This window comes from Dreissena polymorpha, chromosome 15 (assembly GCF_020536995.1).
Source record: "Dreissena polymorpha isolate Duluth1 chromosome 15, UMN_Dpol_1.0, whole genome shotgun sequence".
NCBI lineage: Eukaryota > Metazoa > Mollusca > Bivalvia > Myida > Dreissenidae > Dreissena > Dreissena polymorpha.
In genome coordinates, this window is record NC_068369.1 from 55,839,402 (window position 1) to 55,855,427 (window position 16,026).

Genomic DNA, 16,026 nt, shown 5'->3' on the forward strand with positions numbered 1-16,026 from the left:
GAATAGATTGGGCAAACCCCACCAATATCAGACGGTACAAACAAAGCTGACCCATATCAAATATCTTCCAAACAACATAACTTATACACCGTCATTAGTTAAATTAATAAAATTATGGTACACAGCATAAGTCAACATTGTTTGTTCATTGATATCAGTGGTTATACACAGTCTAGGGCAATCCATGATAAGTCTATTGATTGTAAGTTGTTGAGATTATAAAAAGTTGGCTGCTTACACTGAAATAAATAAAAAATCTGCATGGTCGTTTCGTGCATGTTAACAGTTTTTCTATACTATGTAAATTTTCGATGTTTGAAGGCATAATTATCAAGTGTTCCGCAGTCAGAGACATATGCCCCCCCCCCCAAACAGGGCTTTGAACTAGTGACCCAAATTTTAATAGGGGTCATCTACTGTCCAAGGTGAATGTGCATGTGAGGTATCAAGCAAATCAGTGAATCAGTAGACGAGTTATTGATCGGAAAAAATTTCACACTTAGTGTGTAACAGTGACCTTGACCTTAGACCTAGCAACCTCAATTTCTATAGGAGTCATCTACTGTCAAAGGCCAATGCATATGTGAAGTATCAAGCCAATCGGTGAATCAGTTGACAAGTTATTGATCGGCAACGATTGTACTCTTAATGTGTAACAATGACATTGACCTTTGACCTAGGCACCCCAGTTTCAATAGGGGTAATATACTGTCTAAGGTCAATACACATATGAAGTATAAAGTAAATAGGTCAATTGGTTGACAAGTCATTGATCGAAATGATTTTCACACGTAATGTGATAGTGACCTTGACCTTTGACCTAGTGATTCCAATTTTTATTACAATAGGGGTCATCTGTCAAAGGCAAATTCACATGTTTAGTATCAATCCAATCGGTCAATTCGTTGTAGAGTTATTGATCGGAGAAGATTTTCACACTTAGTGTTCTAGTGACCTTGACCTTTTACCAAGTGACCCCAATTTCAATAGGGGTCATCTACTGTCCAAGGCCAATGCACATCAAAAGTATCAAGCCAATCAGGCAATTCCTTTACTTGTTATTGATTGGAAACCACTAAGTGTGATAGTGACCTTGACCTTTGACCTAGTGACCCCAATTTCAACAAGCAAATTCATTGAATTGATATCCCCCGCCAAAATACTTCTGGACACAAATATTTCTGGAAAGATGGACAACGCCATCGTCATCTTCTTATCCATTTATGTACCCATACCAAGTTTCAATGAAATCCTTCAAAGCACTTCCAAGATATGGCTCCAGACACACAAAAAAAGATTTTTTTTCAAGATACTAAGGGCCATAACTCCGTAACTAACAGATGGTGTACAATGCCATTTGGTGTGCATCATCCTCTTATCCATATAATATATACTCATACCATGTGCCGTTATTATCCAATGGTGTACACTGTCATTTGGTGTGCATCATCCTCTTATCCATATATATATATATATACTCATAACAAGTTTCAATGAAATCCGCCAAAGCACTTCCAAGATATGGCTCTGGACACAAAAAAGCATTTTTTCAAAATACAAAAGGCCATAACTCCGTTATTAACAGATAGTGTACAATGCCATTTGGCGTGCATCATCCTCTTATCTATATATATACTCATTCCAAGTTTCAATGAAATCCGCCAAAGCACTTCCAAGATATGGCTCTGAACACAAAAGTGCTGGACGGACGGAAAAACGGACAATGCCAAAACAATATCCCTCCGCCTATGGCGGGGGATAATAAGGGTAATCTACTATCCAAGGCCAGTGCACATGTGAATTATCAAGCCAATCAGTCAATTAGTTGAGTTATTGATTGAAAACGATTTTCACACTAAGTTTGATAGTAACCTTGACCTTTGACCTAGTGACCATAATTTCAATAGGGGTTCATCTACTGTCCAAGGCCAATGCACATCCAAAGTATCAAGCCAATCGGTCAATGCGTTGACGAGTTATTGATCTGAAACAATTTTCACACTTAGTGTGATAGTAAACTTGACCTTTGACCCCAATTTCGATCTACTGTCCAAGGCCAATGCAAATGTGAAGTATCAAGCCAATCGGTCAATTGGTTGACGAGTTATGGATCAGAATCAAACTGGTCTACTAACATTCAGACTGGTCTACCGACATGGCCTTCTTACAGACAGACCGACTGACATCCAGCAAAACAATATACCCCTTCTTCCTCGAAGAGGGGCATAATAAATGTCTTGATTACAAAATGGGGCATACATTGTTTGTTTACACAATCTTTATTTGACAAAGTTTTAAATGGAAGGCAAAGAAATTGTTCATCATTAATGCAAAATTCTTGTTCATATAACATTTTACTGTGTTATACATATATGTTAAGACTCAAAAGTTTTTGCAAAGACATACACTGCTTTGAATATTATAAATGATACTTGTTTATATTTTATTTCAGTTAAACATTTCATAAGTTAAAAGGACACTTCTGGTCATTTTGATTCTTGTTGCTATTTCAGACAGTGCACAAATATGACTCTAATTTCTGAGGCAGTCAAAACCCAGTCATTTGATATGCAACAGCTATCAAACAATCTTCAAACTATTGTTAAAGAATTAAAAGAGTTTAAAAGTAAACAAAAGGCCAGCCTTCAGTCCATTGAGAAATCATGTAATGAAAAACTGCAAGAAATCAATGACCTTCGAAAGAAATTAAATGCTGCTTTGGATGCACTAGAAAAAACAACATTGAAAGAATTGGATAAAATTAAGACCACAATGCTAACTTCTAAAAACAACGATCTTGACAACTGCAGAAGAATGAAGGATGACTTACACACACTAGGCGAAGCTGTAAATTGCCTTTGTGATAAGAGTGAGAAAGAAATGGAGTTCATAGCCAGCAAAATATGTCTGGAGAAGATACAAGAGTCAGAGTCATATCTGAAGGAAAACACTGTAAAGGTTCAGAGTTCAATTGTTTTTCAAGCAAACACTGACATTGAGCAGTACCTGTCTAAATGGTCTTGTCTAGGGAGGATTGTAGACATTATGCAGTCTTTCACTGTACAGAGAAAATCAGAGTATACTGTGAGAATACAAAGTGACTTTTATCAGGATTTCCAAATCATTGGAATTTGCAGCCTTCCAAGTGGCCAGGTCATTGTTGCAGATTTCAGAAATAAAAAAGTGAAACTGTTAGACCAGCATTACAATATGATACGTCACTGTGATGTGTCTGGTAATCCACAGGACATTTGCCAAATCACGTCCAGTGAGGTGGCTGTGACTTTCAATAAAAATGTGCAGTTTATCTCTGTCAGCAATGGGCAGCTGGTGAATGGGAGGAAGTTTTCAGTACAGCATTATGTCAAAGGTATTGCCCATCTTAAGGGAGAGTTGTATATCACCTCTGGCACTGCCCTGTATCACTACACTCTCACTGGATCATTTGTGAAAAAGCTGTATGAGGATGCAGGAGACTCCGTTAGAGGTAACTTTTTAATTCTCCATAAATACAATAAAAAATAATATCTTTGTTGATTTTTTTTAAATAATAACACGTTTGAACAGTTTTGAAATGATTGTTGACAAAACAGAAAAGATACAAAGGAGTAATGGTGTTAATGCATATATTATAATTCTGATCTACTACCGTAAATCTGCGAATATAATTCGCACTTTTTTACCTGCCGATTTTTTCTTAAAGTAGGAGATGCGTATTATATACGAGTTTAGAGCAGAACAAAAATTTTCCTGTGAAAATTTTCAACTTAATCGTTGTTATTTGCTGCGTGGCAGCCATTTTGAACTACACCATTACATCAAAAGGGGGGCAACAGGACTCGAGCTGTCGTTCGTCATTTTTGCCATTTGCGAAAACGTTGAGAATTTGGCTCAATAAAAATCTTATTTGCAAAAATCTAGTAATATTTCGTTGAAAACATCCGCCATTTATATTGGACTGGTTTTCTATATTTGTCTCTTTGTTTCAATGAAAGTGTTCGCAATTGGAACAGTAAACAAAACTAGGTCTGTACCCGATTATGAGACATCGCTTGATCTTATTGTTATTGAATTGCTCATGGTAGCTGGCCAATCAACATTGAGCATGCTTACACATGACATGACGTTTTTTAATGAAACGGGAGAACGGGCGGAGTTATCGGATAATATTGGGTCATTCACGCGCAGACACTGTATACTTTGAATACACAGTTAATATCGTCGTCTGCCTACAAAATAGCGACCGGACCCCAAGTTGTATAAAGAGATTAGCAAATTAAAAAAAACGTGACAATACCCGTAAATAAATATTTATAAGCTGACCACTTTTATCATTCTTCCGAATATTTACCATATCTAAAGTATAGATTGGTAATTAAATAATTAGTTCTATGACGCTAATAGTACACCTTTCTGCCGATTGCCAAATTAAATTGAAAGGTGATAATTAATTTGTGTTTTACTTCCAAACTATTCTAAATAACAGCGGCGTATTTTAATTAAAGGGATTCGAGAAAAACATGAGCAGTTAAATTTTATTTTAAGTTTCATTAAAGTATCGAGTTTGTAACACTTCGGAAGAGTAATTCATCTAGACTACTATAAAAACGGAAGTAACCACTTTGTCTACTTATTATTTTATTATTATTATAATTATTATCATCCTCAATATTGTCAAATGGAATTAAATGTTTAAAAACAAACAAACAGCGTCTCTGTTTCTTTCTTTTGCAATTATGACTGCTTGACCCGGGTGTCAGCAGGTGGCCCGTGTGTTATCGGTAACAATCAACGGTAATATAAAGAATAAACAGAGATATTTATTATGCAACTGTCATGACAACAGCACGATAACACATCGCTATCAATAAACCGGGGTATTACTGTGAAACAGATGGTTGATAACCCCAAATTGATTTGCTATTTTCACAACACATCAATTTTTACCAATTTTTTTTTACAAAACCCGGGGGGGGGGGGGGGGGGGGGGGGGGGGGTGCGTAATAATTTACTGTAATAAATCACATGTTCTATGTTTTTGTTTTGCAGTGTTTAAATGTTCAGTGAGTCCTGCTGGGGACCGTATCTATGTCACAAACCATCGGCAGCACAAGCTCCTCACTCTAGCTACAGATGGGACTCTGATATCCACCTTCACGGACCCTGAACTACAAAATCCACTAGGTTTACAAGTCACACCTGCAGGACAAGTGCTTGTCTGCGGATACAGTTCCCATACTGTCATACAGGTTGATGGTGAGGGGAAAAAAAAACTGGCAACTCTGGCTTCACGGAAAGATGGACTCAGCCAACCAGCATCTGTCTGCTACAACACCAACACTAACCAGATCATAGTGGGACTAACTAATAACAGTAAAATCATTGTTATGGACTTGGAATAGCCATTCCTGAATAAAAAAAAATGGATGCCAAGATGTTTCTACATGTATTTTCATTTTTTTTCTTTTTATAGCTTTTTATGTTATCAAGTTTTTTATCTAGGACAGGAAAAGCATTTTGAGTTAATAACAAGTAATTAAACTTTATTTTGAAAATGCATGGTTTCAATGTCTTAATATTACATTATTTGAAACAAGTATGTATTACAACTATATATCATGTTTATGTTGATTAGTTCTTTCGTCTGGCGTCATGTCATGTTTTAATGCATATTTTATGTTAAGTTATTTGCATATTTTATGTTAAGTTATAATGAATATGTTTTGAAATTGATTTATCTATACATTCTGATGTTTTTCATGATTATTAGCAATTATTGAGGGATAAATATGGTGATGTCATTTATGCTTTTTTAACTAAAGGTATTTGGTATGTGTGCCATTTTTGTATGTTTGCTTTTGATGGCCTATCTGTTCTTATAATACACAACTCATGATTTTGAAAAATGTTACAATAACTTCAAAGCATTTCTTCATCAAATAAACAACTTTTATCCTACATGTTGAGTGTAGTTAAAATACATCCCACTGACGTTTACATCAATAGTTAGGTCAGTCGTTTTTTAATATCTGATTTTGGGAAAAGGGCCTGCCCTTTTTTGAGGGTAAAAAATCGCGTGCAACGCCGGATTTTGGGGAAAATAAGGAAAGTCTTAAATAATCAATTTAACATAATTTACTGAATTTACAAATTCAAGGCAACAGATTATTAAATTATGCAATATTTTTCTATTTTCTGCACTGCATTAGGCTAACTTATATAAAAAAAGGTTTAAATTATTTTATTTATTTTTTTTATATTTTTTTTTAGGGGAGGGGGGAAAATTAATGTATGGGACAATTTACCTGCTGAGAGGAAAAAAAATCAGAAGGGAAAGGGCCATTTTTTGGCGGTTCACAAAGAAGGAAAAACAAACCTGTAGATAATATATGAAGCTCTGTGGAACTGACTTTTTGCATTGACATACACTAATTGCTCTAAATTGTCACTATCCTGGAACAGTTATAAAGACTATGAATCAGAACAAATGGAAATATTTCAATAACAAGGGCTGTTTGTAAAACATGCATGCCCCCCATATGGACTGTCAGTTGTAGTGGCTGCCATTGTGTGAATACGTTTTTTGTTACTGTGACCTTAGTACATGTATATATAATTATTTCCAAACCAGTTCTCGCGCACAGAAAAACAAAAAACTGGTTGGCTCAAAGAAATTTTGGGACAGCGCTAGCCCTGGTAGATAGACCCCACGACACCAGTACATAATATAATCTGCAAATGTGGTCCTAAACAGCATCCAAGAACGAGTCACTGTGACCTTGACCTTTGACCAAGTGACCTCAAAATCAATAGGGGTCATCTCAGGGTTCGACACTAAGGCACGTCCGACAGACATTGTCTAGTAAGATCAGTGGTCGGGCTAGTAAAACTGCGGGCTAGCTTGTCCGACTGGTCGTACATAAAAAAATCTATACTGATTCATATAACTGTTACTTATTGCTGTGAAAACCTTTATTTTTAATGGGTGAAATTACTCTCGTATGCGTTATTTACATAAAACAAAACTAGTGTATTTAAATAAACCCGGAGCATTCACATGATTCATCGCTATTTTTAGACACAAAGGAGAGCTTCCTGCAGAAATGGCTTGTTTCCATTGGTCAAGTTGTCATGCATATTAATGATTTTTTGCAGTGTTGTAAAACTGAAGAGCAGGATTTTATGACTTCTATCGAAAACCAGTATCGTCAATGTAAACATTTTTGCGTAGCAGACAAGAGAATGTAATTTAAAGAATGGCTTTGTTCAAGTTCCGATTTTCGTCCGACAAATCAGTTAATAAAAAAGAATCCGACGCTTAAACTGACACGAAACTTTAATATGAAGAAACACAAAAACGTCAATTGTATTCTAGATGGAAAATTGAGTCAGTTCCCATGGCTTGACTTTGACGAAGAAAAGCAAAAAAAGAGTTTTATTTTATTGTTTTACTCTATGCATAAAAAAAATCTGTTCACTGATTATTTACTGATAAATCCTGATTAAACAGTTACACGACACAATTGTGTTAATTTACTATGTCATTTATGGTCTAGTAGACATCAGGTTCGGGCTAGTACATTCTAAGAGGAGCTGGTCCGACGGTCTTGCTGTAAAAAAAGTTAATGTCGAACCCTGCATCTGCCAGTCATGATCAATGTACCTATGAAGTTTCATGATTCTAGGCGTAAGCGATCTTGAGTTATCATTCGGAAACCATCTGGTGGATGGACGGAGACCCCACCACAACAGTACATAATATAATCTGCAAATGTAGTCCTAAACTGCATCCAAGAACGAGTCACTGTGACCTTAACCTTTGACCTAGTGACCTCAAAATCAATAGGGGTCATCTGCCAGTCATGATCAATGTACCTATGAAGTTTCATGATCCTAGGCGTAAGCGTTCTTGAGTTATCATCCGGAAACCATCTGGTGGACGGACGGAGACCCCACCACAACAGTACATAATATAATCTGCAAATGTGGTCCTAAACTGCATCCAAGAACGAGTCACTGTGACCTTGACCTTTGACCTAGAGACCTCAAAATCAATAGGGGTCATCTTCCAGTCATGATCAATGTACCTATGAAGTTTCATGATCCTAGGTGTAAGTGTTCTTGAGTTATCATCCGGAAACCATCTGGTGGATGGACCGACCGACGGACCGATCGACCGACATGTGCAAAACAATATACCTGAATGTAGTGAGAAAGGTCTTTAATTAAATTTAATTTTCAGAGGGACTACAAATGCGTCAAAATACGTATCTAAGTGGTAAAGAGTTAAATCATATCTAAGTGGTAAAGGGTTAAATATGTATCTAAGTGGTAAAGAGTTAAATCATATCTAAGTGGTAAAGAGTTAAATCATATCTAAGTGGTAAAGGGTTAAATACGTATCTAAGTAGTAAAGAGTTCAATCATATCTAAGTGGTAAAAGGTTAAATACGTATCTAAGTGGCAAAGAGTTAAATCATATCTAAGTGGTAAAGGGTTAAATACGTATCTAAGTGGTAAAGGGTTAAAAACGTGTCTAAGTGGTAAAGGGTTGAAGGCATGTCATCTCACTTTAGTACATATTGAGGTAGAGTCTCAGTCACCATCATTCATTCTTATCAACAATTTACTGGGTTGATTCTAATCATGTTTGTAAGTAATGTCCCTTGAATGGTCCTTTTACCAAAGTGCATTTTTGGTAATCTGGGGTATTCATGGCAGCAGGAAGTGTTGAAAAATATGATAAAAACTTTGTAAAAATTCTGGTCTTATACTGCTGGTTGAAACAGTAAATCACAGAAATAAGTTTTGTGTGATCTTGTACCAAATTTCTTCACATTATTTCAACTAGAAATGGCACGGCAGAGGCCACGCCGCATGTTTGACCCAGGGGGCGCCCCAGGGTTGATAATGGGGCCATGCATAGTTGAAATTGACCGTATAGTTAGAAAAGATGTTCAGTATCAATTTGAAGTAAATCGGTGTAGAAATGAAGAATTTATAGTAAAAGGCAATTTTGGGTGGGCGTGGTCTGTGTGGGCGGGGTGCCCCAGGGTTGGTAATGGGGCCATGCATTGTTGAGATTGACCGTATTGTCATAAGAGATGTTCAGTATCAATTTCAAGTAAATTGGTGTAGAAATGAAGAAGTTTATGTTAAATAACATTAAAAAATGAGTAAAATCCCTGACCTGGCCCCACCCCAACCCCCATAACTTTTGACCCAGGGGTCAGATCAAAATTCCAAATAGTGCAGGGTCGCACATATGCTCATAGCTACCATGTGTGTAAGTTTCAAGGTTCTAGTGCGTATAGTGTAGGAGGAGATAGTGGCCAGGACGGACGGACGGACGGCGGAGATAACCACAATATCCCCACGCTTTTCAAAAAGCGTGGGGATAATTAATTAAACAAGAGGACCATGATGGTCCTTGATGCATTTACTCGAGTGCACGTACAGCATTTATTTAACAGTTGACCTGGTGATATCATTTTTTACTAGGACCTTGATTCAAACATGCCCTTCATAGTGTTAAGATGAACCGTCGGACCAAGTTTCTTCAAGGCTGAGTCATAAATGTGGCTTCTAGGATGGGAACACAATTTTATAAGATTTGACTAGATGATCTAGGTTTGGGATAAACATTACACAGATTCAAACATGACCTGAATATGGTCAAGATAAACATTCTGACCTTATTTCATCAAGCTTGAATCATAAATGTTACCCTTGAGTGATAAGAATTTTTCTAAAGTATTGACCAAGTGACCTAGTTTTTGAATGCATGACACCCCCATTTGAACTTGACCTAGAAATAGTCAAGTTAAACATTCAGTGTTTTTTTTCACCATTTTGGGAATGGGGCCGGGTCCCTTTGAGTTGGGAAAATTTGCGGCGTTTTGACTAAATTTGGGAAAGTAGTGTTGTTGTTTTGCTAACAAATGCTTAAAAATTGAGGATACAAGTGTGTCCAGTATTATATTGACTACGGTTGATCTTATATGGATGGGAGATGAACAAAATATTGATCTAAAAAAAAAAAAAATTTTTTTTTTTTTTTTTTTTTTTTTTGGTTCCATTGGGAATTTTTAGCTCCCATTTTGGAAAAATATATACTTTTTTCCATTGGGAATGGGTCCGGTTACCGGACCCGATTTTGAATGAAATAAACACTGACATTCTTACCATGTTTCATTGAATATAAATCATAAATATCCCCCCTAGAGTGGTAACAAGGTCTTTTAAAAATGTTGACCTGGTGACCTAGTTTTTTGTTGCACGCGACTCAGATTTAAGGTATTAGCACTCTAATGAACTTCGTGCAATATCGCCTTATTTTTTACATATCTGTCACTCCGAATGTTATCCGGGTATGTGTGGAAAACTACGAATATTCTATAAATGCGCTAAGAAATACTAAATGTAGGACCAGGACACTAAATAAAATGACAACAAATATGGCCGACATTGTACCTGACAGATTGGGTCGTTTAAAGAAAAAGCAATTTGCTATCTTGAAAGAGAAAGATTCAAAAGTGTTATTGTTGTTCATATTAATGTGACTGGAGTTATTGATAAACGTCAACTAATGCATGGCAGTGTTGATATTAATGAAGAAAGGTTTCCTGGAAATACGAATGTCAAACGCTTGAAAATTTTGACCACTTTCAAGAATAACGTTTACAACCCGTGTCACTTACAAAATCTAATATTGTTGGTGAGCAGTAAAGGGGGATAAAGTGGATTTTATGCTTGTGTGATGACTGTGGCCATGTGAACGGGTTATCGTACGGCAAAACCCATCACGTAAAGAAGAGTCTTCAACTTTTCAAGTAAAACATGCATTGTTTTGCTATAAACACAAAGCTTGGAACAGGAAGGTACATGGATTATGCTTTTTTTTTTCAAGTATAACAGTTTCATTATTCATTATTGGAGTAAAGTAGATTTTGTAGGAAAAGTGCACCCTGTCAGTAATTTTTACCACAAAATCAGGCTAATCTTTGCTTTCATTTTGAAAAACAAAATATGCCATGTAAGGAAAAAGTTGTGTTGTAAATGCATGGAAATCAAGGACAGCATATTTGAATTGTATGACCAAGTAATGATGTTTTCCTCAAACAACAAAAGTATATTATGTCCCAAATACTAAAATTACTATTCTGAAAATGATATGCCAATGACTGCTACTTGTGTGATCTCCTAAGTTATGTATCATGGTTATCCAAATTAAAATGCTGCATATTTATTATCTTTTAGGTATTTCACTGATTTATGTGATTGTTAATGTAGAACCAATGTTTTAAGTAATAAATAAAATGTAACATTAATAGTCAGTTTCATATCCAGTATGGATAATACATGTATTTGGTATTAACATTTGGATGAAGAATGTATACAAGTGCTTGTGTATTTGACATCTGTATATGATTGTTTTGTTGAGTAAGATGAAGAAAATGTTGTCAATTTATAGAAACAACTTTGAGAAGGCTTATTGAAGCCAAATAAATAAGAAAAGACCACATATTTTTATTTAAATAAATAAAAATGGTTAAAATTATTCATAAACAATTTGCAATTATGCATAATTTTCTTCGACTGAAACTTATTGAAGTTCTTATGTCTGCCTGAATATAACTACTAGGCAAATATCAACTTCAAAGTGTTATCTTTTCAGTGATATGCTGATTACCTGTGCAGGAGGAAAATGAAACCAGACAGATTATGGACTCAAATTCAACCCAGAAACAATCTAGGAATTTGCAGTCACTGAGTGTTCTTGTTTACAGTCATATGTTCAATGCTGCAACAACATAAATATTATAGCTGGCTCTGGACTCGACCTTATGCATCTTAAAATGATCTTTGAACGCGATGGTCTCAAGAACATTTGTATAATGAATAACTCTGACGGTCAGCCCAGGGTCTCCAATGCCAAGCGTCTTTTGGAGACACTTATTCCAATCTGTAGAAGTTCTTCAAAAAACTACCATGACAATCATGTACATGTATTTGTTTTGTTTGTCATAATAAGTTTAATGTTATCGCAAGTATCACTACTCATTGATAAATGGATAAATCTATTTTCCTTTAAATGTGTGTGATTGAATGATTTAATGTGCCTTGTTACTTAATTATTAATGTTCTTATTTCCCTGTAACATTTTCAAGTCTTATTTATAGAAGAACGCATTTCACGTGCAATTTCAAACTAGGTTAGCAAATCTTACTGCACTGATTAGGTTACATGTCACACATGATATATGAGATGTATGTATGTTAATATGTTTATGAGTTTATTATAGGCTTTTCCTCTTTTTTTTCTTCTATTTATAATAATTTTAGAACATTTAGCTCATCTTTATGCTCACATATAAAAATCTCAAATTCAGTATGGCATTTCTGGAAAAGGGGGGTACCCTTGATTGTAAAGCAGGAACTTTTCGTTTTCACTGGTGACCCCCATTTATTTCTTTATTTTTAATTCAAGCATGCATTGTAGATGATTTCTGCGTTCGAAGATTGTAATTTCCTTTTGCCATTTTTTTGGCAACTTATTTAAAAAAGATTCGTGACTAGAGATTGAAATTTTTCTCGTTTTCCGAAGGATGATGACATCACTTGTTTGTTTATATTTTCTTTATTCCTGTTCTCACTTGTTATAAACTATCATATTTGTATATATTATGCATTTATCTATTAATACATACTAAAAAAGTGATGTTTGTTCGATATTTGGATTAATGAGAGTGAATTTTGTAAAATTTGGTGGTTCAAAACTGAAAATGTCAAAAAAAAAATTATTGTACGGTGAATCGTATTTAAACTTTAATGATAAATGCAGAATACCACAACACTAAGAAATATGCGAAGAAAGAAGAGAAAATCAACATGTCCCATTAGAGTGCTAATACCTTAACCTACATATTGTTGAGATAGACATAATCATAAAGTTCAATGACAACGAACCTTACATCTGGCATAAAGATTGTTGACAATATTTTCCTAAGATTTTATCTGTTGACCTAGTTTTTGCATCCACATGACCTAGAGTCCAACTGGGCCTAGAAATTGTAAAGATAAATGTTCTGACAAAGTTTCATCAAGATTAGATTTAAAAAAAATAATTTGTTACTGTGAACCATTATTATTCGTCAGACATTAATTTTCTTCTTTTTCGTCCTTCAACCGATGGACGAATTCAAGATCCTAACGAACAATCATGTCCCATATTTGAAACAAATAAGACTGAATTACCGTAGGTACGAGGCATTTAAATCCAGCGTAATATACGCATATACACAGGGCTCGAAATTAACACTCGCACACTTGCAAAATGAGATTAAAAAGGAATGCAAGGTAAGTTATAAGCCACTAGTATTTTTTGCAAGTAAAGAAATAGTGAAAAAAAAACAAGTTATATTGCTAAATGCGTTCGACGGCGTGAACGCTAAACCGTAGGTCAATTTTTTGAACGTCCAAATACCCATATGCTGAAGCGCGCACCTTGTTTGTCGACTGGTATTCTTATAGTACAGATACCCGGATGGTATTGATACAAAGAACATGAAACAGTCGACTATTCACACTCATGTTAAATCCGGTTTTGACACAAAGGGGTGTACATTATACAGTGTACTGACAACTGACATTTCCTGTAAAACGCGAATGCAATAAGGCTGTATCAAATGTGTCGACTTCGTTTAGGTAGAATTGTGTTGATTAGCGCTAATTGTTAACAACTTTATTACCCATTGTGTGTATTGTGTTTTTCAGGGGTGTTGCAGATTATACAGCCAACACGCGGCAAATCCTGATTAAAGACAATACTATTAAACGCAATTAAAATATAACGATGTGTGATCAACACCCAGGGCCCTCACACTACTTTGGGGGAAGGGGTCCGCAGCCCTTAGGAGGGGGAATTTTCGCGGCGTTTCCCTTTTTTGGAGAATTTTTTACTTACTCTCTCATTATTTCATTTGTACATGTTTGCACTATATTCATTGCATTTTTCATAATTTAGTATGTTTGAAAAGATTAAATTGAAATAGTATTGAGATATAATAATCATGAGACACATCTTTCTATTAAAAAAAAAAAAAAAAATTAAAAAAAATAAAAATATTATTTGTTTATTAGGGGGAATTTTTCCCCCCAAAAGGGGAAAAAAGTCTACTTTTCAGGTGGGGGACTGCTGCCGAATTTCGGCGACAGATTTGATAGATTGAGGGCCCTGACACCTGACTGAAATATATTCTGCGCTTTTATTACAAATTAATAAAGAACACTCGTTAACGCTGATTCAGTCCCACTTATCCGCTAATCATAACAAAGAACCTGTCAATAACATAAAATAATAAGGGACAGTTACTATCACCTGAAATAACAGACTTGTCAATTGGCATATGCCAAGGTTTGATGGAGACTATTACCATATCCCTCTGAATTTTTTTTCGGCTGGGATAATAAGAAGAGCGTGATCTATGTCTACTCCGGTAGTGATGAGGGCTCTTTGAAGAAGACGAAGAGTCCTGGGATAACGAGTAAGAGGAGGACGAATGGTCAGAGTCATCCGATGATGAACGTCTATGACTGTGGTGAGAGGTAGGAACGCGACTGGGCCTACTTTTGTGAAGTGCTGACAACGTTGTGTCAACGTCCCGTGACACTCGTACAGTAACTCCCTCACTCACAGGTGTTGCAAAGCCAGTTATATGGCCAGGCAAACTGGAATGAACCGTGACCAGAACGGTCCAAAGTTCACTGTTGACCGGACCGGTCCAAGAATGACTGGTGCTCTATGACCGGTGCACGATGACCGGTGTACGATGCTAGGTGACCAGTACCCGGTACTGGTTGACTGGTGTCTGACCTTGACTGGTGACCGGTGCCTTACCTTGACTGGTGACCGGTAACCGGTGCCGGTACTGGTCATGTAACGACTGGTGACGTCACTGGGCAAAGACCAACGTATGGCGGTAGCCATATGGTCTGACAGCGACAGGGTTAAAGCCTCGCGGTCGACATCTTGCCCTGTACCGGTACTTCCAAAGACCGAAGTATGACAGGAGCCATATGGTCTGACGTCGACCAATGCATGGCCAAAGCCATGTGATCTACGTCTTGCCCGGTAGGTTCCACTGAAACATGTCCTGTACGCTTGCGGCTCTGGAACGTTTCTCTACATTGTTCAGCCATTACGTGCTAGAAGTATAATATCTAAAACAAACCAAACACAAATCCAGAAATAATATGGAGAATATATTAAAAGATAAATTATAAATCTTATTACATCAATATACCCACGAAGATATAATAAACAGAACGAAATTTTATCGATTTAAAATTCGACAATATGGAGGCTGTTTACTATACCATCTGGAAAAGAAGATTGATTTTATGGTGGACACAGTTTCCAGTTTAGACTTAATTGCATTGCACTATGTTCTAGCCTGATCTAGTTTCGGTGTATGGGACAGGGTGGCCGGCTTCCGGCTCCAGAATTTTCCTGATGAATTAACCCACCTTGGAAAAGGTAGCTATTAGATAGCAGGTAACGTATTTATGCTATTAAAATGACTTGTTTAAACCTAAAATATACTTCCAATTTCATATAGCATACGCAAAGTGTACATTTATAAGATGAAAGACTGATATGAGTCACTTCACATGCATAAACAATTCCGCTGAATTTTAATATGCAAATTTAACTAGTGTTTCGCATTTTAGATTGTTTAAGAAATAAGACAGCTTTCCTTACTTTGTCCTTCCCCTGCCTTGGGAGTTTTTTGGTTCACATAGAAGATCCTTGGTACATTCAGCTTCATGGCATGAAGGTCACTACCAATCAGGGCCCATAACTTGAATTGGCCCGGGTGGCCTGTCTCAATCAACTGAAATATGAAGGTCACTGCCAATCAGGGCCCATAACTTGAACTAGCCTGGGTGGCCTGTCTCAATCAACTGAAATATGAAGGTCACTGCCAATCAGGGCCCATAACTTGAACTGGCCAGGATGGCCTTT

General features: G+C 36.3%; 3 protein-coding genes and 1 long non-coding RNA gene across 8 annotated transcripts in view; 3 read left to right on the forward strand and 1 right to left on the reverse strand.

The window, feature by feature from the left end:
• The window catches only part of LOC127860121 (uncharacterized), a 252,862-nt gene extending 246,902 nt beyond the window's left edge, over positions 1-5,960 (forward strand). For 2 of the 3 annotated variants that reach the window (XM_052397961.1, XM_052397962.1), the window contains 2 exons: positions 2,514-3,487; positions 5,050-5,960. In XM_052397961.1, the coding sequence (XP_052253921.1) occupies positions 2,514-3,487; positions 5,050-5,402 (1,327 nt within the window). In that variant the 3' untranslated portion in view covers positions 5,403-5,960. Of the gene's footprint in view, positions 1-2,452; positions 3,488-5,049 lie in introns of all 3 variants that reach the window. The other variant, XM_052397963.1, reaches the window with a different exon arrangement.
• The window catches only part of LOC127860122 (39S ribosomal protein L40, mitochondrial-like), a 250,497-nt gene that overhangs the window by 147,648 nt on the left and 86,823 nt on the right, over positions 1-16,026 (forward strand). The gene's annotated exons all lie outside the window — the stretch shown is intronic.
• Positions 1-16,026, reverse strand: part of LOC127860117 (DNA polymerase epsilon catalytic subunit A-like) — a 131,222-nt gene that overhangs the window by 47,840 nt on the left and 67,356 nt on the right. The window contains exon 31 of the mRNA XM_052397948.1: positions 15,763-15,895. Within this exon, the coding sequence (XP_052253908.1) occupies positions 15,763-15,895 (133 nt within the window). The remainder of the gene's footprint in view (positions 1-15,762; positions 15,896-16,026) is intronic.
• The window catches only part of LOC127860134 (uncharacterized), a 58,420-nt gene that overhangs the window by 24,964 nt on the left and 17,430 nt on the right, over positions 1-16,026 (forward strand). The gene's annotated exons all lie outside the window — the stretch shown is intronic.